At 36.6% G+C, this 26417-nt stretch overlaps 4 protein-coding genes across 4 annotated transcripts in view; 1 reads left to right on the forward strand and 3 right to left on the reverse strand.

The window, feature by feature from the left end:
• Positions 1–669: 669 nt before the first annotated feature.
• LOC104586788 (uncharacterized) lies at positions 670–2114 on the reverse strand. The gene is made up of 2 exons (XM_010244141.2): positions 1836–2114; positions 670–1688 (listed from the first exon to the last, which is right to left on the reverse strand). The coding sequence occupies exons 1-2, from the start codon at positions 2089–2091 to the stop codon at positions 793–795; spliced, it is 1152 nt and encodes a 383-aa protein (XP_010242443.2). The 5' UTR covers positions 2092–2114; the 3' UTR covers positions 670–792.
• Positions 2115–3679: 1565 nt separating this feature from the next.
• LOC104586789 (pectate lyase) lies at positions 3680–5828 on the forward strand. Its single transcript, XM_010244143.3, has 4 exons — positions 3680–4161; positions 4308–4977; positions 5077–5319; positions 5465–5828. The coding sequence occupies exons 1-4, from the start codon at positions 3950–3952 to the stop codon at positions 5675–5677; spliced, it is 1338 nt and encodes a 445-aa protein (XP_010242445.2). The 5' UTR covers positions 3680–3949; the 3' UTR covers positions 5678–5828.
• A 2390-nt stretch (positions 5829–8218) lies between these two features.
• Positions 8219–18282, reverse strand: HMG (high mobility group). The gene is made up of 16 exons (XM_010244067.3): positions 17944–18282; positions 16865–17050; positions 15276–15381; positions 13767–13903; positions 13444–13527; positions 13265–13359; positions 13001–13109; positions 12685–12771; positions 12485–12577; positions 12142–12339; positions 11872–12017; positions 11601–11748; positions 11064–11162; positions 10804–10977; positions 9984–10062; positions 8219–8623 (listed from the first exon to the last, which is right to left on the reverse strand). Exons 1-16 carry the CDS (start codon positions 17995–17997, stop codon positions 8499–8501), a joined length of 1920 nt encoding a protein of 639 aa, XP_010242369.1. The 5' UTR covers positions 17998–18282; the 3' UTR covers positions 8219–8498.
• Positions 18283–22560: 4278 nt separating this feature from the next.
• LOC104586743 (uncharacterized) overlaps positions 22561–26417 on the reverse strand; it is a 31845-nt gene continuing 27988 nt past the window's right edge. Inside the window, exons 10-13 of the mRNA XM_010244068.2 lie at positions 24686–24763; positions 24371–24430; positions 23518–23627; positions 22561–22911 (exon numbers count right to left, since the gene is read on the reverse strand). Coding sequence (XP_010242370.1) covers positions 22890–22911; positions 23518–23627; positions 24371–24430; positions 24686–24763 — 270 coding nt within the window. The 3' untranslated portion in view covers positions 22561–22889. The remainder of the gene's footprint in view (positions 22912–23517; positions 23628–24370; positions 24431–24685; positions 24764–26417) is intronic.

Below are 26417 nucleotides of genomic sequence, written 5' to 3' on the forward strand. Positions count from 1 at the left end.
ATAATGGTTTTCTTTGTCTTTTAATTGGTAACAAAAGGAGTTGGTGGACAAGTGGACATTTTGACATGAAAAGAAAACTTTTGATATACTTGTAGAACGCTCTGGTTTGCTCCAAGTTCTGTTATACTAGTTAGTTCTAGGCTTATGCGGTAAATCCTGAAAAACAAAGCATTGGTTCGTCTGATCTGACAAGTTTATACATCCAAGATCCAACCCGGGCAGGCAGCGCTGAAAACTTAATTACTTTGGAAGGGTAAAAAGGTTCGACCACCCCACCTGGTAGGCTGGCACTAGACAATCTTCTGGATGATCCTTTAATTCAGTCCAATTTTTATTGAAAATTATCTATAATACGATATCAACTCTTTTGCCTGAAAAAAAAAAATATTGAAAACTTATTGTTACTATGCTAGCTCAATTAATTACTTCCTACAAGGTTTGGCGTGTAAAATGAAATATGATTTGTTGATAAAAAAAAAGAGTAAAACGAAATATGATTTAATGGGTTACTTTTTACAATGTGCGGTTTGTACTTAAATCAGGTTTGTGCTTTCAAACTTAAAGCTGTTGACGTTTATGCCTCCCCCATAGAAAGGATTTTTACGTTTTAATTTCCAAGTGACAATCTTGAATAAATAAGTCATGAATTTATCAGGAAACTAGGAAAAATAAATAAAGAACTTTGTCAAATTCTTATTCTTCTTTTTCTTTGTTCATACACGTATCGTATATGCAGTGCAGAGAGAGACGGGCGAGTCCTGGGGCACAACAGCCATATATCAGTTTTTGGACTCAGTCTTGGCTTGAGTGGAGTTTGCGAGATATATACAACCCAACTGAAAAGGCCAACAGTGTGGCTACAATGACCCCCTTGTTGTTAACGATCATCTTCCTTGCACGTTCCATACAATCAACATCCAATACTCTCTGCTTCGCTCTCCTCTCTCCTATCTCTCCAACTCCAACCAATAATCCTTGCTTCTCCACACCGCTTCCCTTGTCTTCTTTGTTGTTCTTTTCTTCATGAATACCATGTCCGGAGACATGTTGATCAGCATCACCTTTGTCGACGTCGTCTTTCTTTGGTTCTTCTTCTTTATCAGTTGTTTCCTTTTCTTGCGCTTCTTTAGTAGATGTTTCATGCCTCTCCTCTTCTTCTGTTTCAGTAGCACTCCTTGCACGTACCGTACAATCAACATCCAATACTCTCTGCTTCGCTCTCCTCTCTCCTATCTCTCCAACTCCAACCAATAATCCTTGCTTCTCCACACCGCTTCCCTTGTCTTCTTTGTTGTTCTTCTCTTCATGAATACCATGTCCGGCGACATGTTGATCAGCATCACCTTTGTCGACGTCGTCTTTCTTTGGTTCTTCTTCTTTATCAGTTGTTTCCTTTTCTTGCGCTTCTTTAGTAGATGTTTCATGCCTCTCCTCTTCTTCTGTTTCAGTAGCACTCTCTTGCTCCTGCTTCTTGGTTTCTTCCTTCACTTCTTTTGCTTTCTTTGGTATGATCACAAAGAGAAGGCCACAGTCAAATTTGCCCTTGATCTTGTCAGCATCTGCATCCTCAGGCAAGCTGAAGACCTGCTTGAAACGGCTATATTTGCCTTCACCCAACCATCTCTCTCCGCCGACTGTTATTTTGCCCAAGTTGTCGACCTGTAGCTTCAATTCCTCCTTCTTGAAACCTTACAAAAACAAGTGCAGAGAAAAAGAAAGAAGTTTGTAAATATACAGGGAAGAAGTCAATTAATTAATTCAAGCTGTGGATCAACAACATAAACCCAAATTAATAATTATAAACTGTGAGCTAGAAATATATGTGAATTTAATACCAGGAAGATCGACGAGGAGGATGTGGCATTCCGAATCCTGGGTCCAGTCAGAAGAAGGCTGGAAGTCTTCATAGACAAACTGACGAGAATAGCTTCTTTGTTCTGTTCCTCTTCTTCCTGCGATGCTTTCCATGGTGCTATATATTGATGAACCAACAGAGGACAAATAACACAGAAACCTTTTGCTCAAGTTGATAATCTGGCTTTGGGTTTGCAATGGTAATGGTGAATGGAGTGGATGGTTCATATTGTTCATAATATATAGTTTAGAGAACAACGAAAAAGTAAGGATTTTGCATGCAAGATTTAGCTGATGGATAGCTTTCCTTGCAGAAATATGCGATTCTCATTCCAAGCTTTTCTGTCACGGGTCGTTGGTCGGGCGGAATTGGAGAGGTCGGCCTTCGTATAGTGTCTAATAGAAGGAAAGGTAGTATTCTTTTCTTCATTTATATGCTTCTTAAGGCCTCTTACGTGTCATGAGATACAAGCATTCCATATGTATACGTAGGCACGCACAAGTTGAAGAACTACATCAATGAGACTTGTGCTTATTGATACTGCATGCCAAAGGCCCAAAGCTTAGGTGATGGGCTAAGCATATTAAGAGGCCTTTATGTATGAAGTTACCGGCCCGGCCCGGCCCGTACACAGTTGGCCTGTGACTGTGTAGTAGAGCTGTCTCAGTGTCTTCCGGGCTTGTTTGGTTGCAAGAACCAAGAAATCCGAAACTCATCAAGCCTTGTTTGGTAAAAATCCATAAAGCTATGCATAAAAAGGATTTCGTGAGCCCAAAAAAAAACACCTCAATCTTAAACCAGGGCTTGAATTTATGTTGTATCTATCAGTAAAGTTGTCTTAATCTTAAACCAGCCCAAAAAAAGCACCTCAATCTTAAACGTTGTCTTAAACCAACATTTTAAAAAATGATTCGAAAATTGAATCATTCTAGTCATCGATTTTTGGGTCGATAGTTTGACTGTTCAGTTCGAATGGACAACTTATTCTGATAAAAAATTTTTAAAAAAATAAAAAAATTAAAATTAAAAAACAGCCAAAAGCTTGAACAGGTCAACGGTTCAACCACTCAAATCAATGAATTGTTGACTTTTTCAACAGTTTTTGGCCAAAGATTAGATTTGGACTAAAACAGAACCGGTTGCCTGAACATTTCCTGGGTCAAACGGTTCAACCGTCCAGATCAACGATGGTTCGAAAACCATGTGTCTAACAAAAAAATCGTAAGTTGAGGAAAGTTATGATTCTATATATATATATATATATATATATATATATATATATATATGGGAATCATTTTTGTTTCAATGTATCAATGCCCTTTTGTTCTCTAACAGTCATAAATTAATGTTCATCTGTTCTGATCATCCATCAATCACATATTTGGACTATAATATCCCAAATTAAGACAAGATATGGGAAAAACTTGTAACCAATCAAACCGGTTTGATAAAAGTGGTAACCAATTGTGGTTTTGATTGGTCAAAGCCCTTCCGGTATCAAGAAGATTTTTTTTGTTGTTGATGCCATTGACATGCATTATGCTAAATTTCGGATATGAAGGTATTTTACAATAATAAGAATTTGAACAACTAAAAATAAAAAGTAAAAAAAGAAGGGGCCCAAAATAAAAGCCCACAAATAGTATAAGATTTGAATAATTCCAAGTCCAACCCGTATCAGTGAAATTAAAGACATGGAAAGAGAGAGAAATTTAAGGGAAGGAATGGATGCCCTGGTTTCACGCCCTTTGGTGCGTAGTACGTACGTAGCTCTGGCTTTCCTTAATTTAGCCCGTTTTACCCACTATTAAAACACTCCCTATCCATACTTACAATGCCCTCCCTCATCCCGGGTGGACCATTCATTCTACAATAATAATTTGAGAGGCTCCTTAGGTTGGTTTTTAATTTTTATTTTTACTTGGTCGTCGCCTTGGCTTTACGTCTAGCCTTTACTACCTACGTACAACCCTACTAGCTAGAGTCGTAGACCTTGGCCACCACCATCCAAACGGCAAACGTAACGATTCAACCCAACAAAAAATAATCAAAAGGAAAAGAAAAGGCAACAACGGAGATAACAGAAGAAGAAGAATGGCTATGGCTTTGGCTACAATCAAGCCCAGTTTATTGCTGTGCTTCTTATTGTTTATCCTTGCCGCAATAATTCCCACGCTCCGGGCACATATCGGCGACTTTGATGAGGTGTGGCAAAAGCGAGCTGAGGAGGCCAAGAGTAATGCTCTCGAAGCTTATCACCCCGATCCCGACGAAGTTATCAATCATTTCAACCATCATGTCCACTTGTGGGTCCCGATCAACTGATCCCCATATCTTTATTATTTAATAATTATCAATTGTTAACTTCCTTCTAATTAATATGTTGATGAGTGTCGTCGACGTAATTAATTAGTCTGATGAATAGCTGCTGCGGTTGCGTTTCTGGGTGCAGGGCCACGGCGGAGGTGAGGAGCGGGAACAGCTCAACCAGGAGGAGCTTGAGGAACAAGGAATACAAAGGTCCATGCATGGCGACCAACCCCATCGATCGATGCTGGAGGTGCCGGTCGAAATGGGGCAAAAATCGCAAGAAGTTGGCGGATTGCGTACTGGGTTTTGGCCGGAAAACCGTCGGAGGCAAGTACGGGAAATTCTACGTTGTGACGGATGGGTCGGACGACGACATGGAGAACCCAAAGCCCGGCACATTGAGACACGCCGTGATCCAGACAGAGCCACTGTGGATCATATTCGAGCATGACATGATCATCCGGCTGAAACAAGAGCTGATTATGACCAGTGACAAGACCCTCGACGGTCGGGGTGCTAGGGTTCACATCGCCTACGGAGCTGGCATCACCATCCAATTCATCAAGAACGTTATCATTCATAACCTACACTTTCATGACATCGTTGCACGTGAAGGTGGAATGATCAGGGATTCTGTCAACCACCTCGGTTTCAGGACAGCCAGTGATGGCGATGCTATCTCCATCTTTGGGTCCACTAATGTCTGGATCGATCACAACTCCATGTCCAACTGCAAGGATGGACTCGTCGACGCCATCATGGGATCCACTGCCATCACCATCTCCAACAATCACCTCACCCACCACAATGAGGTATTACTGTACATGTTAGAATAGTTATAGGAATTGAATGAGGAATGAATGAATGATCGATATTTATGTATATGATCATCGATGATGGTGGTGGTGCAGGTGATGCTGTTCGGAGCAAGCGACAGCTACCCTGATGATTCAAAAATGCAAATAACAGTGGCGTTCAACCACTTCGGGAGAGGACTGGTGCAGAGGATGCCGAGATGCAGATGGGGATTCTTCCATGTAGTCAACAATGACTACACACACTGGCTCATGTATGCCATCGGTGGTAGCTCAAACCCCACCATCATTAGCCAGGGTAACCGCTTCATTGCTCCTCCCACCGAAGCTGCTAAGCAGGTATTACAACCTACCTATTATTAGCTTACAACGTATTTGATCCTAAAAGAATCAGTATTCTCAATTTCTCACTGTTTAGTTTGTTTAGATCTTCTTAATTTCTTTCTTCTTCTTTGGCCTGTGTCTGTGTGGTGGGATGGTGTAGGTGACCAATAGGAACTATGCACCGGAAAGTGTCTGGAAGCATTGGACATGGAGATCAGAGGGTGATCTGATGATGAATGGAGCCTACTTCATACAGTCAGGGAAACCCATCAAAAAGAAGCGAGATATGATTACTGCAAAGAAGGGCACTTTTGTGAAAAGGCTTGTACGCTTTTCGGGTGCTCTCAACTGCAAAGTGGGAAAACGTTGTTAAACTTTTTCTTTTTCTTGGGGTTGGGGGTACACTTTTTCATTTTCATTCATATACTATACCATTATACCAATATTACCGGTTATCAACATCAAATATGCAGGAAAGGGAGATATAAACAAGATTAATTGCGAGATTGCATTTTGTTGTTAAATCTGTCTATTAATTGCCTTTTCTTTCTTTCTTTTTTCGAGTAAAGAATTTTTCTTTTAAAATCTCGAGAAACAACGAATACAACAGACCAGACCAAACTAGAAATATTAACGAATCGGAACCAAAGCAGACCCAAGATTAATTGTGTGGAATCGATTCCAAACTGATAATAATTGCAACAATAGATAGATTAGAAACGGGAACCAACCCATCAGTACCAGATTCGGTTCAATCGGTTTGAGTCAGTGAGGTTGGACTCCACCCATTAACAGCCCTAGACCAGAGAGAGATGTTTTTATGTTGAGAGGGTTCTAGTAAAAAACAGGAAAAGAAAACGAGAAACAAACTTTGAAGAGTTTTCTTTTTCGGCTTCTAAAGGGGGAAACCGAAATTAACGGATCCAATTAACATATTGAGCATTTGTTTCGTGGCACAAATCCTACCACTGCTAGGTTTAGCTAATAGCCCCTTTTAAACCCTCCAGGCTTTGGTAATGGATCCAAATCCAATTACTGTAACAAAAACTTGGTCTCAGTCCTTATTATCAAGTATCAACCAAACTTTCTCCTTGTTGAATCCATCAAAAACAAAATGGACTAGCCAATTTTCAGCCACTAAACTCCCTGACCCTGAGTGTCATCCTATTGTAACCCCCACCCTTTTTAGAAACTTCGAAATCCAACTAGTGACTCTTAATTGGGCTGAAACAAAAAGAAGTTCAGAAAAGATCAGTGATGGACTGAAGGTGTACCATATAAGAAAATTAAGTCTAAAGGAAACAAGAAAGCCTACTGAAAATTAAGAACTGGCGTTAGCATTTAAGTCATCGAGACCAGAGTGTCTAGGCTGAAAATGGTCACCATTAAGAAGAAAGCTCGCAATGCTAACCAATTTTTCTCTCTCGGGTTTTTGCAATTTCCATTGTTCGAATCCAACAAGGTTACAAAGCACTACACTAACTTGTTTCGGAGAAGTAACAACGAGGAAATGGCTGTTGGGATTTGGGAATAAAGCCAACTAATTGTCTCGATTTTTTGTTGTTGAATTGGCACTTTCAGGTCCAAGCATCGCAAATGAATAGTCTTGTGTCTTCCTCTAAATTATTAATTATGATTAGAGAGATACGATATGGAGATGAAAATGCTAATTCATAGACCTCGGTTTCTTTGCAATTGCTATGAACCATTCATAATCTATGCAACTTTTGCTATTGCTATTAACCATTCATAATCTATGCAACTCTTGTTTCGGAGATAACACAAGAGCATAGATGCAACGGAAAATGCTTGGATTTATATGCATGAGGCATTGGGAGAAACTTCAAATTCTTGTTTCCCCTAACACCCCAACATTTGTTGAATTGAAATGCTTATATAGCACACTTTACGGGGTGTTAATCTAAAGTATAAAGTAACTTTATGGGATATTACCTGAAATGCTCGTGAAAAGCCCAATCAAACAACAAAAGCAATGAATGTTTAAAATAGCATTTTCAAATAAACGTTTTAAGTAACTTGGTTGGAAAGTAGCAAGGGAATCCTTCAATAGAGTAGCAAGGTTTTAATTTCTAAATATCGATACAGGCCGATACATTGGTTGAGCGTATCAGCTTGTATCGGTGTTTTTTTTATGTTTTATTTTTTTTCAAAACCAGTTCAAAGGAGTCAATTTATGTCCCGACTATCCTCTGAACCATGGCCTGACCCGATACATCTCCTGTAAGAGTATACTGGGAAGAGCACTCTGTTAGCAATTGACTGATAGCCACAGAACTCGCCAATTGCAAGCACTTGGTTGATGTAGCAAAACTATACATGAAAGAACCTCCTAACAGGTTGCCATGCAGTCAATTAATGGCCAAACTCGGTGTGTGGTGGTCGACAGTGTATTAGCCATGAACAATCCAATGGAAGCAATGAAAATGCATATGTTTACACACAAAACACGAGTATGTTGGTGCGAGAAATGGAGAATATAGATGGTGACATGGTGTTGATTTATTGTCATAAATGGTAGCAAGGAAATGGAGAAGTGTTGAATTATTGTCATAATTCATAAATTGTACTAGGGGCATTTTGATAACCTTAGGGTCAAAATGTAGGGAAGGCTTATATGATTGTCAGAAAACTCGAGAGGATTTTACATTTCGCCTTTTAATTTAAAAATCCGGTTGAACCTCTGACCAGCCACCTAAATCAAAAAAGGTTCTATTTTTGAGTTAGGTTTTTAAGACATTAGTTAAAAATGCCATATATTTGATAATTAAATAGAATGGTTAATAAAGACAAATAAGGTTGTGGAGAAATTTAGGCGCTGTTTGGATAGACTTCTACTACTCATAATTAAGTAATGGAATCTAACTTGAGTTCAAAATTTGACGACATTGCAATGGGCATTCAACATTTCACTTTCCAAAGTGAACAGGATTTAAAACAAAAAACAAAATCTTGACATGGATTAAAAAAACAAAAAAATCTAATAAATTTTGAGACGGTCTCAAGACACAAAGGTAAGAGAGAAACTACTAACATGGAGCCAATCCTTTTACAAGTGTAAAACATAGATGCATTACATTAGGCAACCACTAAAATGTGTCAAAAATATTAGCAATACATGGGCGCTGCAGGGCATTTTCAGCTTTTCGCTTTCACAATGCCAGAAATTCCTTAATCTACTCGCTATCTGATCCATTCCCTGGGTTTGCGTTTGCCGTTGGATTCTTGTAGTCAGCCATTTGCTCTTTGTACCTTTTCTTATCATCACGAGCCATTGCCTCAAATGGCTCCTTCTCTGCCGCTGTAGACAAAAGTTTTAGGGGAGTGGACTATAGGGGTCAATACTCATTAGGCCCATTAGACACAACATTGATATACTTTACCAAAAAAAAAGACACAACATTGATATAAAGATGCATAAGATAAAATATCCTGAGCATCAAACAAAAACCGTTTGTTCAAACTGATTAAATATTCTTTAAAAGACATGCTTGCCAACCATATACATGTCCATGATCATGGATATGGGGCGTATCCTATCCATATCCATAATCATGGATACAAGAGATACGCTACGACTGAATACGTATCCTACAAGTCATGCATATCGATATAATACACCCCTGCATCGGGCCGTATCACACCGATCGGATACACATCGATATGGAGGTGTATCCGTGTCTAGTTTAACAATATTATACATTGAATACTTTTGGATTGTTTTTCATCTTTAATACAAGTTAAAAAATAGTATTATGAAAACTAAAATAAATAATTTAAGATTTAATTTTTCAAAAAAAATAATAAAAAACAAAAATCATAAAATAATATATTTCATCTACCTTAGATGATTTATATATTTTATTTTACACATAATTATAAGTTAAAAATGAAAGCATAGTTATTATTTGAAAAAATAGAGTTATTATATAAAAATACTAAATAAATAATTTTTCCCAACAAAATTAATGGAAAATAGAAAATTATAATTATAAAAACTGAAACGAATGTATTAAGATTTAATTTTCTCAAAAAATTTAATAAAAACTGAAAATTAAATATAATTTATTTTATCTACCTTAAATGATTTATTTGTTTTATTTTACAACTGTGTAAAATAAAACATTATATGTTAAAAATGAAAACATATTTATTATTTAAAAAATGGTTGTTATTTAAATAAAATATTAAATTAATGAATATTTCCAAAAATTAATAAAAATTGAAAATTATAATTATAAAATTGAAAGAGTTGTACAATGTCAAAATGTTCTAGTGTCCCGGTATTATTTATTGTAATATTTCTCTTCATATAACCTATTGAAGTATGTATTTCTCATGTGTTTATATCTTATTCATAGATGATTCAGCTTTTGGTTTAATATGATGCATGTACTTATATGATTTGTATGCATTTCACTAGCGTATCCAAGTGTTTTTATATCTTTCATTCGTATCTATGCATTTCCAAAATGGTTTAGTATGATGCATGTATTTATGTGATTTGTATGCATTTCACTAACGTATCCAAGCATTTCTATATCTTTTGTTCTTATCCATACATTTCCAAAATGTATCCGTATCCGTATCCAAGTTATCCGATACAATATCCGATAATAATAATAATAATAAAGCACATACTGGGATTAAGATGAGAATACCTGACATCTTCTTCCATTTGTCTCCAAGGGCCCTCGCAACATCAGTTGAGGAAATTCCAGGATTAGTTTTCTTTATATTCTGCCAATGTACAATCAAACAGGTCATGTTCAATGTTGTTGGAATTTGGAAGAGATAAAGAGAAGCATAAGTAAAACAGAATATATCCAGACAACGATACCATTTATAAATATGGGTTTGGCTATGATACTAAAAAGACATGATACCGGAAAAAATTTGTGACCAAACAACAGCGCTATCAGTAAGTGGTAACCAAAGTTATTTATCACAATTCAAGGGAAAGCTCTTCTGGTATCATGTCTTTCCAGCATTATATATAGATAGATAGATAGATAGATAGATAGATAGATAGATATGTTCTGTGCACGTAAACAGGTTTTTTAGTACAGTTATTCAGAGAAAGTGAGCAACAGCTTAAAAGACCCAGGAATTTTCCATGTGGTTGCATGACAGGGAGTGCAGATGGGGCCGACAAGTTGTTTGCAGCATCATATGCGTCTCCAACCTATAAGCAATCTCTGGTGAAATTCAAAGAAAATAATTGAAAATTTGGATAATGGAGAGGGTCAAGGACACGGAATAGAAAGTGAAGAGACAGCCAACCCAAAGGTCACTCCCATCTGGCAGATGGTTAAGATAGGCAACATTATCCCTTCACATGGCAAAATTAGGATATGTTGGTTGGAAAGGAAGCTTGACCCAATTACAGACAACACAACCTTATAATATGTAATCTGAAAGAAAAAGCTAAATTCACGACAGCATGCAAAGAAACTAAAGATTCTACCCTCTACAACTTACATCTCTTTCACTTTGTGAGAAGTGAAAGAACCCAGACATTGCCCTCTTTGGTGCATTCGGGTCCTTTTTCCTTTTCTGTTTTCTCTTCTTTTCATCTCCCTCCTTGGGTTTCCTTTTAGCTGAAGGTGCCTTAGAAGCAGAGGAATCTTTCTTGACTTCCTTTTTGGTAGGATTCTGGCACAAAAACAAACAGGTGTAATAAATAGAAGATACTCCAATTATTCAACTTAAGCAAACAAAATCAAATCAAAGTTATTTGCCTCTTTTTGGTCTCCACTTTCACTAGCATCAGATTCCTCCTCTCCAGAATCATCAGTTGGAGAGCCACCATCATCCTTATCTGCAACAAAATCTTCATCCTGGAGAAATTGCAACAAATCCAAGTACATCAGGAGATTTAGTAATGCCCCCTATACGAAACATAACATAAAAATCCTCAAAGTGTTCTGTAGAGATTAAGAGGGTGTTCCCTAATATGCATGATTTTGTTTATTAAACAAATAACAATTGCCAGGTCAGGGAAAAAAAAAGCATTTTTTTTCTGGTGTAGCAGTTGTTTTTGTTCTAAAAAACAAATTTATGCATATTGATGACCCCCCCCCCCCAATGTAAAATCAGAATTCAAGTAGTTCTTATATTTCTCATGAAGAACTAATTTACAGTTGGGAGAGAGTTTTTGGGAAGTCCCATGCCACCTTCATTTTTCTTCACTATAATTTACAGTTGGGAGAAAAAATAAGATGATTGTCTTATGAGACTGTAAAAAAGGTTATTCATCCATGATAGCTGAGGTATACCTCTTCATCAGTCTCATCACCAGCTTCATTCTTGATCCGCTCAAGATGCGGGTCAACAGCATCATCATCATCATCATTCTGAAGAACAGCTGCAACGCCTTCTGTAGTCTGAACATCTCCAAGATTCATTATTTTCAAACCTTTTCCACTGCACAGGACCAAATCAACGCCTTTGAATGCCCATTTTATATGCACATTATCTTCTCCAAGCCTGAAAATTTGCAAGAATCTAAGTTGTACAAAGAACAAGGGTAAGTTCGGAGAGACTCACCTTATGAAATCAAAAAGGTTATGGTATTCATTCCTTTGGATATTCCGAAAGAGATGTTCTTGCTCACTCTTTAGTCTGATGAGCAAGTCAAAATAATGCATATTTGAACCTCCAGCAGCATGTCTCTCAAACTCCACATAATCAATCTAGAAGACAAAAAAAAAAGTTTATTAAACTCTTGATATTTAAAAGCATTCATCATATAGACAAATTATTCATCAGTTCAGATATATATTCAATTATTAATTTAAATGAATAATATATTGATACCTCATCATGAAGAATGAGAGTAGGAGGCTTGGGGAGAAAGAAGAAGCCCTTCTCAAGTGGATATAGTACTCCATCTTCAGCTTTCAATGATGACTTCACAGCGTAACCATCTTGACAACTACGGAACTTTCCAGGCCTAGTAACTTTAGCACCAGATAAGCCACGCAATATCATAGTGAAGACTTCATGAATGAGTCCCTAAAGTTTTAGAGAAAATCCAATCAATATGATCTCATAAACTAGAGCCACTCAAGAGATGTCACAATTTGCAACTCAATGGAATCCAACCAAGAGGTTCATTGATAACTGGAGAAAAAAAAAGGAAGACTAACTAATGCGTAACCTTATATGATGGTTCCAATCTATCTTTATACTTGGTATTTAAGAGATCTTCATTCATTGACAAGGTGCTCTCAACAACAGTATCTGTCTCAAACTGTAAAAGACAGAAGGTGATACATAAACCAATTCAAAATAGAAATGTTGCAAGTCTTATGGAACCCCACATAGAACCAAAAATTAAATAAGATTAACTGGCATTACCTGCAACACAATATGTGGGTACAAAGTTTGGCCTTTACGAATTGGGGGATCAAGAGTAACGACAACAAAGGTATGTGGTTGATTAAACTGTACATAAGACAAGCCCATATTAGATAGGAAAAAGCTTAGCACCACCAAACATTAAAAGAAAACCCCATTTACGGCCATAAGATTACCATAAAGCATCAAAATAAACAGAGATAAAGCTATAAATAATTGGTTCTTTTAGATGTCAGAGAGAACCAATTCGCATTGAAGAATTTGATCCAGAAATTTCTTAGCCAATTAATAGTGCATTAAGAAGTTGGGAAAAAACCTTCGGCAGTAGAAAAAGGCGAACAACACTGCTATACTGGATTTTAAAATCATTAGCCTGCCCTTGAAGACGCAGGAAAGAAATATGAAGTTCAACACTATACCGACCCCTACAGATAGCAAATTTCTGGGTTAGATTTTTAATGCAGAAAACAACCATAGCTCAACAAAATAAGCAATAACTTTAGGAAGGAAGTAGCAAGGGCAAGAGTACAGATGATGCCTCTCAAAGATATATCTTATCCAATTCAATACCATTACATACCTTGGTGTAAGAATCGCAATCCCCTCAAATGTAGCAACAGCTTCCTCACCTGACGGACCAACATCCGCCATTGACATGATTTTATCACGGAAAACCTAATAATAGGAAGTTAGTTCACATATGTGTGAATATCTGATGTTTACCCAAACAAACCTAACAAAACAGCAACATGAACATACCTGAGCTGGGGGACGAGTTTCATCACCAACAAACTGGGTGTTGGAACTAGGTATGTGAAAACCAATCTCAACTAACGAATCTTTCTGTGATCATAATATGCAAGTATTGAAAACAATATAAGTATTGCAGTAAGCAATAATTGCAAAATCAGCACCTTAACACCAGAATTTTAACCATTAGACTTGGACAAAAAAAATTGATATGATCATTACATCCCAGTCTTACCATTCAGCTGGAATCCCAATTCCCAAGAAAATGTTATTTATAGATATATTAGATATAGTCTTATAGCAGAAACTAATATGTGGGGTGATATGATCACCTCATTGGCTCCAGTTGTATCATCCAAATGGAACTCTAACATCACTTCATTTTTTCCCTGAAGCTGTGTCTGTGAAACATCTGCTAAAGACACTTCAAATGCCTGCTTAGATCCTACCAGAAAACTCAGCATATTCCCTGCAAAAGACAAGTTCCACGAACATTGAGAACAAGAACCCAAGCCATACAAGGATTGAAACTGGCTAATATCATTTGGTTATTTAGACCTCAAAGTAGAAGGTGATTATAGTGTTGTATAGACTGGTTAAAAGAGATCAGCAACTTGGATATATAGCCAGCACCTAAGGGAAGCAAGCTTCCATGTATCCAGATTGCACACCTTATTTAACTTGATTCCTAATAGTGCCAGTTCCTAGGGGCTAACAGTACTGATCTATATGAGGGGTCTGACCTAGATGGCAGACAATTGTAAATATCAAATGATGAAATGTATGCAATATAAGTACTTCTTAGATGATTATAGCCAAGTGATATCCTTTCAATTACATTTCTGCAATAAAATTTGATTTAACTATTATCCACAAAAAGCCACTCAAACATTAAAACTGCAGATAAAGTGAAGGGACAAACTATGACAATGGTGGCCAGTTCAAAGGTCAGAGAGGAACCCAACTTGCATATGAAAAAGAGCTAACTCAAAATTTTCTTGGCCAGTTCCTAAAGGTAGGGTTTTTTGTTGGGACACATGGAAGACTTTGCAAAAAAGGGGACAGAATTGGTACCTCTCACTCCTCATAAATGCTTTCTCTTTGATGCAAGGGAACAAAGAAGAAACTGTGGAATCTTAGGTGTGCAAAGAAGTACATGATGGAGCAAATACAGAAAAAAAGCTAACCTTTTCTCTAAAAAAAAAAGAAAGATCACCAACCATTGAAGCCAAACTACAACTTAGTAATTCCTGATTCAATTCAATATCAGCAAAGGGTGGTAACTAGTGCACATACCATTTTTGATAAGTGAGTTGATCCCTAATTTATAAACCAGAAATGTTTTTCTTAAAAGACAAAACCCCTAGCATAGTTAGTTACTGTTATTATTTTGGAACAGTATTTCTTGTCCTTTTACAAGAGAATGTGATACATTTATCAACCAGGGGCTGTGCCCAAACCAGCACCCCTCAGCAAATCCCTTGTAGTGAGAGCTATCAGAAATATTTAAAATAAAATAAATCCTCATCCCCTTTACATGATTCCATAAGATATAACTATTAGTGTCACCATAAAGAAAAAAGAGATAAAAAGGTAAAGGTGTAAAAAAAAAGGTTATAGATCTAGAAAGCTTGTATATATACAACACTAGGCATTCCTGAAAAGATGTATAATTATGAGCAGTTAGAGAATTTATTTCCATGTTCCTACAACAATTATCCTTTAACAAGTGGAGGGAAAATATAGAAATTCCTTGGGAAATAATACTTTGGAGAAGATGGAAGTGAAAATGCATAAAGTAGAAGGAAATTAGCTATAAAGCTTGTTAGCTTCTTACTGACCATTCAAATCAATTTCACCCCAATTCTGACCACTAACAGAAAGCTGTTTTTCCTCTGGTGTTATTCCAACGGCGTTTTGAATAAAATTTGTCAAGCTCGTGATATCCTACAAAACAAGAAGAAAGCACACAACATGAATATTAGCAAGCTCAGTAGACATGGCTTCATCATAAACATTTGCATGCTCCCTTTTTTGATAATTTAGGAAACAGGGGACACAGGAAAAGGGGAGTGTAGCACATCTATGCATATCCATTTCAGTAATATAATCTAAATCATGCTCCTTAGGTTTAATTTCAAACTTCTCAGCAAAGACCAGAAACAAGAATTATTTTTCATTAAATGAACACCACCACAAAAGGCTATATTTTTTGTATCAATAACAGAAACATTATTAACAAAGGAAGATTACAAATACAGCATCCAAGAGGAGGGGTAAACTCTCTTACCTTCCCCAAGGACAGCCAAAGCACAATCAATGAGTTACAAACAAGCCCACAAAGATTGAGCCCTTCCTACCCCCTGTTTAGCTAAGGCATCAGCAAAGGAGTTAGCACTCCTTTTGACCCACTGAAGCCTTACTGCCATACCCCTTGGCAACCACTTGAATTTCGTTTTTTTTCAGTTGCATATTCCCATAGTCCATTCTCTGCTTTTTCCGGCCAGCTAATAACTACCTTGGAGTCACCTTCAATGATTAGATTATGTAAATTTAATTCCTTTGCTCTTTTTATCCCTTCCAACACAGCCAAGACCTTTGCCCTGAGAGAATCACCAACACCAATTGACTCAGAAAACAAAGCCAAAACCTGTCCTTACTCATTCCTAAATACACCTCCAATACCTGAAGGCCTTGGGTTACCTTCGCTGCTTCCATCAAAGTTTAACTTTATAAACCCTTCATCTGGTGGAGACCACAATGGAGTAGAGACATCTTTCCTTGGAGCTGATTTAGCCACTTCCTCCCAAAAGGCTATATTTTTAATTCTGTTCTTTTGAAGAGCAAATTATTTTTTTCTTAATGCCATAGGGTCAACTAAACCTCAAGATAATTAACATAATTTCTAATTTTTTATTGTTCAGAGAAGTCACAACTCATGCTTCTCCATGGGTCCTTTGCATCTGTTATTCTCCTTTCTCTAATAAAATTTTCTCATTAAAAAGCATTAGTTACATTAAAGTGAGCATCAACAGAAGAGAGCACCATAGTTCAAAATTAAGAGAAATAGAATGAGAATTCCAAACAGGAGTCTTGCAAAAACAAACAAGACTACCCACTAGATGAAATAAATTTCTTAAATATTAATGAAAAGTTGCATATGTTTCTAAATATTTTATAACTAAAAAGAATTCAAACAAGGAAAGCAATAGATCTTTCACAATATAATGCAGAAAGCCTTTTAAAAAATCATTTATTTTTTTCCCTTTTATTTTCCGGTTTCTGCTTCTTTCTCAGTTTATCACCCCATTAATAATTCTTTCCAATTTTTGTTGCCTTCACAATTCTCAACATGATTTTTAAATCCCCATAATGGCCAAAATTCACATAGCATAAGAAAGAAAAGTTGATAGACAAGTAGATGAATCACCTGGTCTCGGAAGCCTGTGAATTTGTAGTACAGACCATCTTTAATTCTAACCCCAAGTTGATTGGTTCTAGGGACTTTCATCCATGTCACACCAACAATGTCGGCCTTGTCAACTTCAACTGCCTTTCCTCCTCCTTGCTTCTTCCATATAATTCCTCCTGAATGAACCCTAAGTTGCCCAGGGTTCTGAACAATTGAGGAAGTGAGAGAGAGAGAGAGAGAGAAAGGCAATAGCATTAGAGTGAAATAGCTATTGAATCCGAGATACTAAGAGGAAAAGGTTAAGTGAACTTGAAAAACAACAACGAAAACAGACAATGTTGCGATCCATGTCAAGTTCATCTGAAACCCTAGAAACATATAGTGATCCTGCTTTTGCAATCCAAAAGATGCAGGGAATTTGGGAAATCAAGTTCCAAAAGCCAATAACATAAGTCCCTGAACCCTCTAACCACGTTTATAAAATCAAATTACATAATCCAATATTAAACATCAACACAGATGAAAGCAATTAGGGAAAACTTTAATCTTTCAGAAAGGCAGTAGATGGAGGTTGCATATAATAATCCTTAGATGTCTACGATTCTAAAAATACCAATGTAAACAAACAAACAAAAAAAAAAACTCAAAAGTAATAAACTTGTGAACTTGAAAATAAAATTTCAAAGAAATCCAAAAACTTGAAAAAAAATGCTCATAGTTCTCCAAATAAACTGAAGGGCAAAAACTAGAAACCCTAAAAAGAAGCAATAAGTTTACATTCTCCTTCCAGATTCACAGAGGAGGTTGTGAAAAAAAATAAACCGAAAAATCTAGAAATGTATTGAAAAAACATCGGAAAACCCAATAAACAGGTATCAAACTCTTCACTTCAACGCTCAAAAGGCTTCAATAAGGAACATAGAAAATAAATATGGAAAAGAGAACACCAAAGGTACGTATTGCCTAGAAGAAAGAAAAACGAAGTATTAGGGTTTTGAAAACGGTAATGGTGTCAATAATCAATAGGAAACCAAGTCTAAAAAAAATGTTCCACCAATCCCTAAATCGAGAGAGAGAGAGAGAGAGAGAGAGATCACAGTTCCACCACGACCACCGAGAAGAATGTTGTTGAACAGATGACCATCCGTCATGACTGATAGTTTGGAGAGAAAATCTCCAAGGAGAAGAGAAACGAGAGCTCAGGTAAATCGCTCGGTCTGCTTCTATTTGTAAGTTTAGAACGCGGGTATTATTTCTCTGATTAAGGGTGTATATAAATATAGTGCGATCGCGAAAAAATGAGAGTGTGGCAGTTAGTGTATCTTGATGCTCATCTCGACGGAGGGTTTGCCGCCATTTTATTGCTACTGCTAGGCGAAGGCGCTCGCTAGGCTGCTAGCGTCGTTCTCGTTCTGTTGCAATGCATGAATTGAATGGATCCGATTTCATTGTTCAACGGTTTCGATCGATTGTTTTTACATCCGTACACGTCCCCTACTTGATTGTTTTAACGGTTGAGTGTATTTACATCCGTACACGTCCCCTACTTGATTGTTTTAACGGTTTCGATCGATTTTCCATATCGGGTGGATGGCGCAGCTATACTGATTCCCAATTCCTTGATGGCCAACCGTTAATCTGGTTTGATTTTAACCGTTTTAAGTGTTCATTAGAATTTAGAAGTAATAACTCAGCTTGAATTTTTTCATCTTATTCCTTTGATCCTAAAAATTCCTTCAATTGAAATGATATCAATATGTTATTACATTTGGAGGAATGCATTCAAACAACAAATTTGAATTATGGACAATTAAAAAAAAAGGGATTATAGCAAATAAGGAAAACTTTTAGGCCCTAATTTAATAAAATTTTAAAAATAGGTTAAATTTTTAAAAATAATATTAAATAAGGACAAAATTACTATTTATCTTCTTTCTCTTGTAGATCATTCATCAGCGTCGCTGTCTCCACCTCTGCCCAACACCGCCACCTCTGGAGGCGGAGGTAGGCGGAGGTGTCATCGGAGGTTAATGGAGGCGACGATAGGCGATGGCGCAAATAAATGATCTGCAAAAGGAAGAAGATGAACATTATTTGTGCCCTTATTTGATATTACTTTTAAAAACTTAACCTATTTTTTAAATTTTATTAAAAATATTACTTTTATTGATATTAGGGTCCAAAAGTTGCCCTTATCTGCTATAATCTCATTAAATTAAAAGAACGACATATCCAAAAGAATTAGGCATAGTAAAAAGTAATCAAACCGAGTTGAGCCGAATTTGAGCATGTCTTATTGTATTCGCTTGGTTCGATTGAAATACTTCTATATTTGAGTTCAAACTTGATTCAAATTTGTTTTTTTTTTAATTCCGTTCTATTAAATATTCAATAATTTCGAATTCAGCTCAAAATTTTGAGAAACTAGTATTTGTATATTTTAAAAATATTATATATACAGCCAAACGTTTTATTAGTAGAATTCAAATCGAATCTAATCAAACTTAACCCAAACTGTTTGATTAAAGCACAACTCATTTCACCGCTAGTAAAACTTGAGAATGTTAGGATTTTTTTAAGACTGTTCATTTTTTGGATTTTAAAGGGGGAAAGTTGTTAAATAGAGTTGTGGTTTCCATTGGTTAGCTTATTCATGTTCTTATTTCAGAAACATGTGAGATTTATGGCAAATTTGATTTTCCCTTGTGGGACTCAGAAACATGTGTAATACATTTCTTAGCAAAATGAGTCTCCCAAGTAAATGGGTAAATGAAAAAATGTTTAATGGTTAAAAATGCTCCACAGAATACATCTATCCAAATAAATTAAATATGTACATTTACCTGGGCAAGCATTTTTCAGGTAAATCCAATAAAGTAGGTTCCTGAAAAACAGACAAGGCCTAGAAGGAGAAAACTTACAAATGGGAAATTGAAAATGCTAATAAACAATGAGGGCATAGCCAAAAAAAGGACATTATTTACTAGCATTCCCCTAAACAAAGATATGCTGTAACCATGGGCCATGAAACCATGGCAACCATCATTTTCCTCACATTAAGAAAATAAGCCCACGAATGAAATTGACAGAGACCAAAGGGGTTTTCTGATGCTTACATCTTTTTCTGAGGGGTGAAACCAGAACTTTGTTCATGAACTTCTAGTTTCAAAATCATAATTTCCTTTAGTGATTCATGTTATGTTTCATAAATCATACAACATTAAGATCAAAATTCTTATGAAATAGATATCGGTTCACGTTTCTTATACTTATTCTTATTTATGCAAATTTCCAATTTGGTATGATCAATAGGAACTTTAATAGGAGGTTTTGGTGTTTGCACAACACATTGAATGGTAACCCATATCAGAGAGCATTGTGAGAATGTGGACATGCTTTTCCTTTTTGAAATTTGCTGTTCAGGTCCATTTAGCTTACCATGACTACCACCTGAGACCTGATTAACCAAGGTTTTCAAAGCCGGACCAGACAGGAAACCGTTTTAGAGTCTGATTTTTAAGTTGAACACTCTGATCGTCTCGTTCAAATGGACGGTCTGATCTGACAAAATAATTAAAAAATGCCAAAAACCATTCCCAGGTCGAACAGTTAGATGATTCAACCACCCGGGTCAGCGATTCTCTGATCAAATCAACAGCTTTTGAGAACTGGTCAGGTCCAGTTTTTCTGGTCCGGTCGGTTTTGAAAATCATGTGACTATAATGAGAATGATGATTAGGAGCTTATGACAAGAAGAATCTGCTGCAAGAGTATATGATTTTGCAGAACTCAAATATTTGGGACCGACAATTTTCACAAAGTGAAACGGTAGCATTCAGGGGGGTTCACAAAGGTCGGTGCATTGCCTTTCGACCCCAAATGAAATCTGGTCGAACCAGTGATCAAGTTAAAAAACAGATCACTCTGGGGTTTTGAATTTCAATACAAAAGACTATTGCATCTTCGTTGTATTTGAGGTCGCAAGCAAGTGCTGCATCCCTGCTACTCCTTGCAGGGTTTTTTGAACAATACATCTCATAGTTGATCTATCTCACCAGGTTAATATGTCAGCATTTTACGGAGAACGAGAATAAGGAATCCATCATGTTTGTCGATCTTGACTTACTGCAGAAACGTTTTCCCAATAGTTTGTTTTAAAAATTTGAGAATAAAAAAGAGATCCTTGAATACCACTTTGAACAACTAATCAATAGGAAAAAAAAATGGCTGTTTATGTTCAACAGCTTGTGCGATCTAGTGCTCCAAATGGATCGAAGGATTTGGTAAGAGGTATATCTGGTTTGATTCGATAAAATTTCTTAGGCTCAGTTTGGTAGGAGTACAAATATAAATATGTAGATAGCAAAACCTTGTATTTTGTATTATTTTATATGTATTTGTACTCTTTCCAAACAGAGCCTTAGTGATTCAAATCCGTTAATAATCCAGCAGGTTTTACAAAGGCTGATTCGAATTTGATCCAATAATTTTAAAGGATATCTGATTCGAATCAGATTGTTAACTATTGAGAACTTTCAGCGATTAGAAGATCTACAGTTTATTGTACTTGATACAGGAAGTCAGGAAGAGAAAGAGAGATTAATAGGGGGCAAGTAGAAGATTTACAGTTTCAGAGAAATTACTTGCAGTCCCGAGCGATCGACCAGTTGCAATGGCTAATTGGAACTAGAAACTGATTGCAACGAATGATCCTCCTGTTTCTGAGTTTAAATGGCTGAGCCAGAGAGTGAGAGAGACAGCAAAAGAGGGAGATGTGCTAGTTTCCAACAGGGTGGTGTGTTGCCAACGGCGCTGCCAGTGATGGAATAGCAGACGCACTCAGCCATAGTGGTTCAAGTTCAAGTTCAAGTGTTTAACGACCACAACCGTTCAAAGATGAAGAACAACGGCCTACCAGCAGGCTGTTAGGCAAGGTTCTCTGTGTCGGTGGTTTCTTTTTATGTTTTACTTAGTTTTTTTTTTCAAAATCGGTTCAGAGAAACCGGTTTAAGGCCCAATTACCCTCTGAACCAGTGGCTGACTCGATACAACCCCTGTAAGGGCATATCGGGAAGCCACTGACATGATACATATCGGCCAATACATATCGATACTTTGAACCTTGGTTACATGTTACAGACTACAGGTGTCGAATGGCCAAAGAGGAAGATTAAAGAGACGATACAATCCCGTTCATGTTTAGGTTAGGATTTAGGGTTTTTTTGGCTTATAAGTCAAATTACAATTATAGACATAATAAAACTAAAAAATTATAGATATTAAAAACCTTGTTAAAATAAAAAGGGTATACTTGTCATATAAATTATTTAATATATATAATATATTAACAGATCAGATCGGGTCATAGTGGATCAGATTGGTCGATATCCAAATTCGCCCCATTAAGTTAACGGATCAACTTTTCCGTTCCGAACTGATTTATTAGATCAGGAGGAATATCCGAATCCGTGAATCGGATCTGTCCGATTTATTTGCAGCCCTAGTGCGACCCACGGATCCACAATGCTTTTAAGGCATGATTGTATGGAACTATGGACTAATGTTTCTCATCGAGAGAGAGCTCACCAACGGCACAGGTAAAAAACATGTCTTGAATTAAACTACCAAGGATAAGATACACAACACCAGCAAAACCATCTATTGGAACGGATTGTTTCATGGGGGTTATTAAATGCAAGTAAGGAGAGCTGAAATGCTGAATCAAACAAGCAAATGTGGTAGAATTTCTATACATGTAAAATATATCGTCTAAGACACTTCTAACAATTTCTATTGTGCTTTGTGCCAGGTAAATTTGCACACAGAATAGTTTTGTCCAAGGCCGAAATTCTACATGGGAAGTGCGCACCAAATCAAACAAGTACATTTTTCCCTTTTGAGTAAAGAGAATAAAAAGGTAAAAAAAAAACCAATTTGATTTTTTTATCGGCTTACATTCCAATTATTCAATTCGTCAGACTTCTCCACAGGCATATGGAACATAGAAATCCTGGCAAACATCTCTCTTTTGAAAATATTAAATTCAACACTTGATGGAGGCAGTCCTGCAAAGCATGTTTCATAAATGCATCAGAGAAATTAAAGATTAAAAAGGGGCTCAACCAAAATAAAGGAAAAGGCGAAAGGTTGGCCAAAGTCAACGAGGGATTCATGTGCAATTGCTATGAGACAGCCTCCAAGGCAATAACCAATTGTGTGTGTGTGTATATATGATTAATAACAGAATCAATTTCATTAAAAAGATAGAGGAATTTTAGAACAAAAAAAAGGGATAAACATTCCGGGGAAATTTCCAATTTAAATATTTGCAAAGGCAAAACCAATTGCATAAGCCGCAGATAACCAAAACATATAAATCCACCTCTACCCACTACCAGGGAAATTTCCATCAACCCAGATTTTCAAGTGGTTACCAATCCATGCAGTGATCAACTGACTACGAATTGGAAGCACAATAAAGTTTGTATGATAACCCCAAAAATCTCAGTGTTAATTCCTTTTATTACTACCCTGTTATTTAATTGATTTACCTCTGGTTGCATCATAAACTTTTGGTCTGGGTGGTTGAAAGAGCGTGAAGAAAGAAAGGGGTGATAATAAGAACTTCAACAGGAACTAAACCTAAAATCGAAGTAAAACTCCATCCAAACCTGGTCAAGCTTTTGGGATGGTTCTCCAACTTGCCAAAATCATTTTGCATGGTTCCATTAGTCTTATCAATATTTCCTGATGTAATGGTGTCTGCAATTTGCTTGAGACCCTGCAAGAATGTAAAAGGAAATAATATTCCAAATCCAATTAAAAATATTTCATGGTATATTTCCATAAGCTTCTTTCTTTCTCAAGTCTTAAAACTAGATTCACCAAATTACCATAGTAAGCATCAAGAAAAATTCCATGACTGAAACTATAGTCCAAAGATTTGCAAAAATAATCAAAGGTGAATTGTAGGATGGAAACATCTTATAGCAATAAGCTAGTTGAAGCAGGTAGAGTAGCATTGACCTAGCTCCAAATTTTCCATGTGATCCATGCAAAAAAACCTATATTCTTTGTACATTTTACTGTATAGGTTTTACCATCAAAAAAATACAAACAGCTAATGATTAAAAAATCTTAAAGCAATAAAAAGGATCATCTGATAGGATGAAAAGCAGGTAAATAGGATGCCCTTTATCAGGCATATTGACTTGCAACAAAGAAAAGCATGATTCTTCTTGCATTATGACAAGATTTCCAGCATCTGGTACTGAATTATAGGTTACCAGAATACGACTTCCTATAGTTGTGTCACTAATGAAAAGGGAATAATCCCAAGTTGAACTTTAGACCTATAAAACACTAGATTGGTTTTCAGCATGTGAACAGAAAATCCATCAACACAGTCAATGTCCTAAGAAGGGTATAATCCAGAATGCCTTTGAAGGCGCATAACATCACTCCTCTGTAGCTAGTCCTTTATTAGGAAAACTAACTAACAAAAGCATAGAGTAAAGTATAAACCTTTAGAGATGGAGCCTCTGAAATAAGACCACGTGACCTATTAGACGGTTTAGGCAGAGACTGCAAAACATGTCAAACAAACTGTCAGCACATATATAATTGCAGTTTTACCTCAAATGAAATGGTAATACAATCACAGAGAGTCCCATTTGGTTGATTTTTTTTTTTTTGATAGTTTCCATTAAGTTGAAAATTGTTAACAAGGTTACAGTTTAGAAGTAGAAGTATCAATTGTGGCATATTCAGGTATGGCAAAACACAGTGCCCAACCCACCCAAACAAATAAAACAGCTATGTACAGTTCATAATTCCAACCTGCAAAAAGTCAGACATTTTTTGATCCTTTGCACCAACAAAGTTGCACAGGTACCACACACCAGCATTTGCAAAATCCTGTCACCACAGCCAGTACAGGGAATAAGAATATAAACAACTGGGTAATTGTTTTTATGCTACCAGTGTCCTTAGCTACAAGTCAGGAACGAATACAGGCTCAATAGCAGCATGCCAGCATCTACTATATGATAATAAGCCAACCAAAGTCACTTATTGACAATATATTTTTGACATGGATAAAATCCAGAGTTGGAACAGAACTCAATAGCATGGTAAAATAGTATTGCAGTTGAACTGGAATGTAGAAGATATATCAATATATCACTACAGAATATAAAGTGATGTCATATGAGACCCTAAAATTTTAACCTAAAATTAATGCCTGACTTCAACCATTCTCAGATATTCTCTCTTTCTCTCCAGTAAGGACTGAAGAAAGAGATTCCTTGTGGGTAATAATATTGCCTACATCTAATTACTTTAAGAGAAAAGATATTGCCAATGTATGTATAAACACTGCCACAGAAGCTGCATAAATCCCTTATTTTAAGTAGCTCTGGTAGCATTAACACAACATACTAACAATCCAACTTATTTTTTTACCCCTTAGAAATGCACCCCAGACCCCACAGTGGCAGGGAGCCCCGTGCACTGGGCTGCTCACCCCTTATAAATGCATCTTACACCACATATCTGAAATGTTATGTCATTTGAGATGGGTCCCCCAATAAAACAGTCCATGAGAGTTGCATAATATTCCAGCTGTGTGGTGAAAGATGCATTTCTAAGCAGCATAAAGGGAAAAAAAAAAAAGATATATCCTTGGCATTTCTCTTGGCAAAAGCATATTTTGCCTAAATAATTTCTCTTTTTAATCATTATATTAATGAACAACCAATAATTCTCATGTTGTGGTTTCATGGTAACCAAAGCAAAACTTACCTAGTCAAAGTTTAGGTCAAACATCTAATATCTATATATCTTGTTATCAAATTTCGACAGGCTTTGATTATTCCAGTCAAAATATTATACTAATAGCATGAAAAACATGATTTCAGTTCAAAAAGGGACGATTCTTTCTAAAAATTAATGAAAATGCTAGAATTTTCCAAGAAAAGGAAAAGAGTCCCACTGAAGTAAAGGGGTGCATATTAACAAGAACAATTTTATGATTGAAAACTTCAGACCTTTTTGTGAGTTATTCTTATGATGATTTTCAGAAAAGTTGGGTAGGGGTGGCCTCCACAGCTTCCAAAAAGAATGGATTACATGTAGAATGGAGGCCCCCAATGGAGGGTGTTGTAAAGCTGAACTTTAATGAGAATAGCCAAGGCAATCCAGGACCTTCAGGTGTAGGAGGGGTTTTGAGAGATAAGGAGAGCAACATTCTATCCTTATTTCAGGCCAGTGGGAATTGGTGATTCTACAAGGGCTGAGCTGCTGGCTGCGGTACAAGGGACACAGATTGCCAACCAACTACAAGTGGAGAACTTGATAGTTGAGGGAGACTCTAAGGTGGTAGTGGCCGTAGTGAGTTGGTTGTTGAATACAGGAACAGTTTTCTGGGGTTACAGGGTCAGGGATCTTCTTAAGAAAGTTAATTGGCTCACAAGGAATATTTCAGTCAGATTTCAATGGGTTAGCAGATCGGAAAATGCCATAGATGATTCTTTGGCTAAACAAGGGGTAACTCGGGTTTCTCTGTTTGGGG

This window comes from Nelumbo nucifera, chromosome 4, assembly GCF_055504915.1.
Source record: "Nelumbo nucifera cultivar China Antique chromosome 4, China Antique-T2T, whole genome shotgun sequence".
Lineage (NCBI taxonomy): Eukaryota > Viridiplantae > Streptophyta > Magnoliopsida > Proteales > Nelumbonaceae > Nelumbo > Nelumbo nucifera.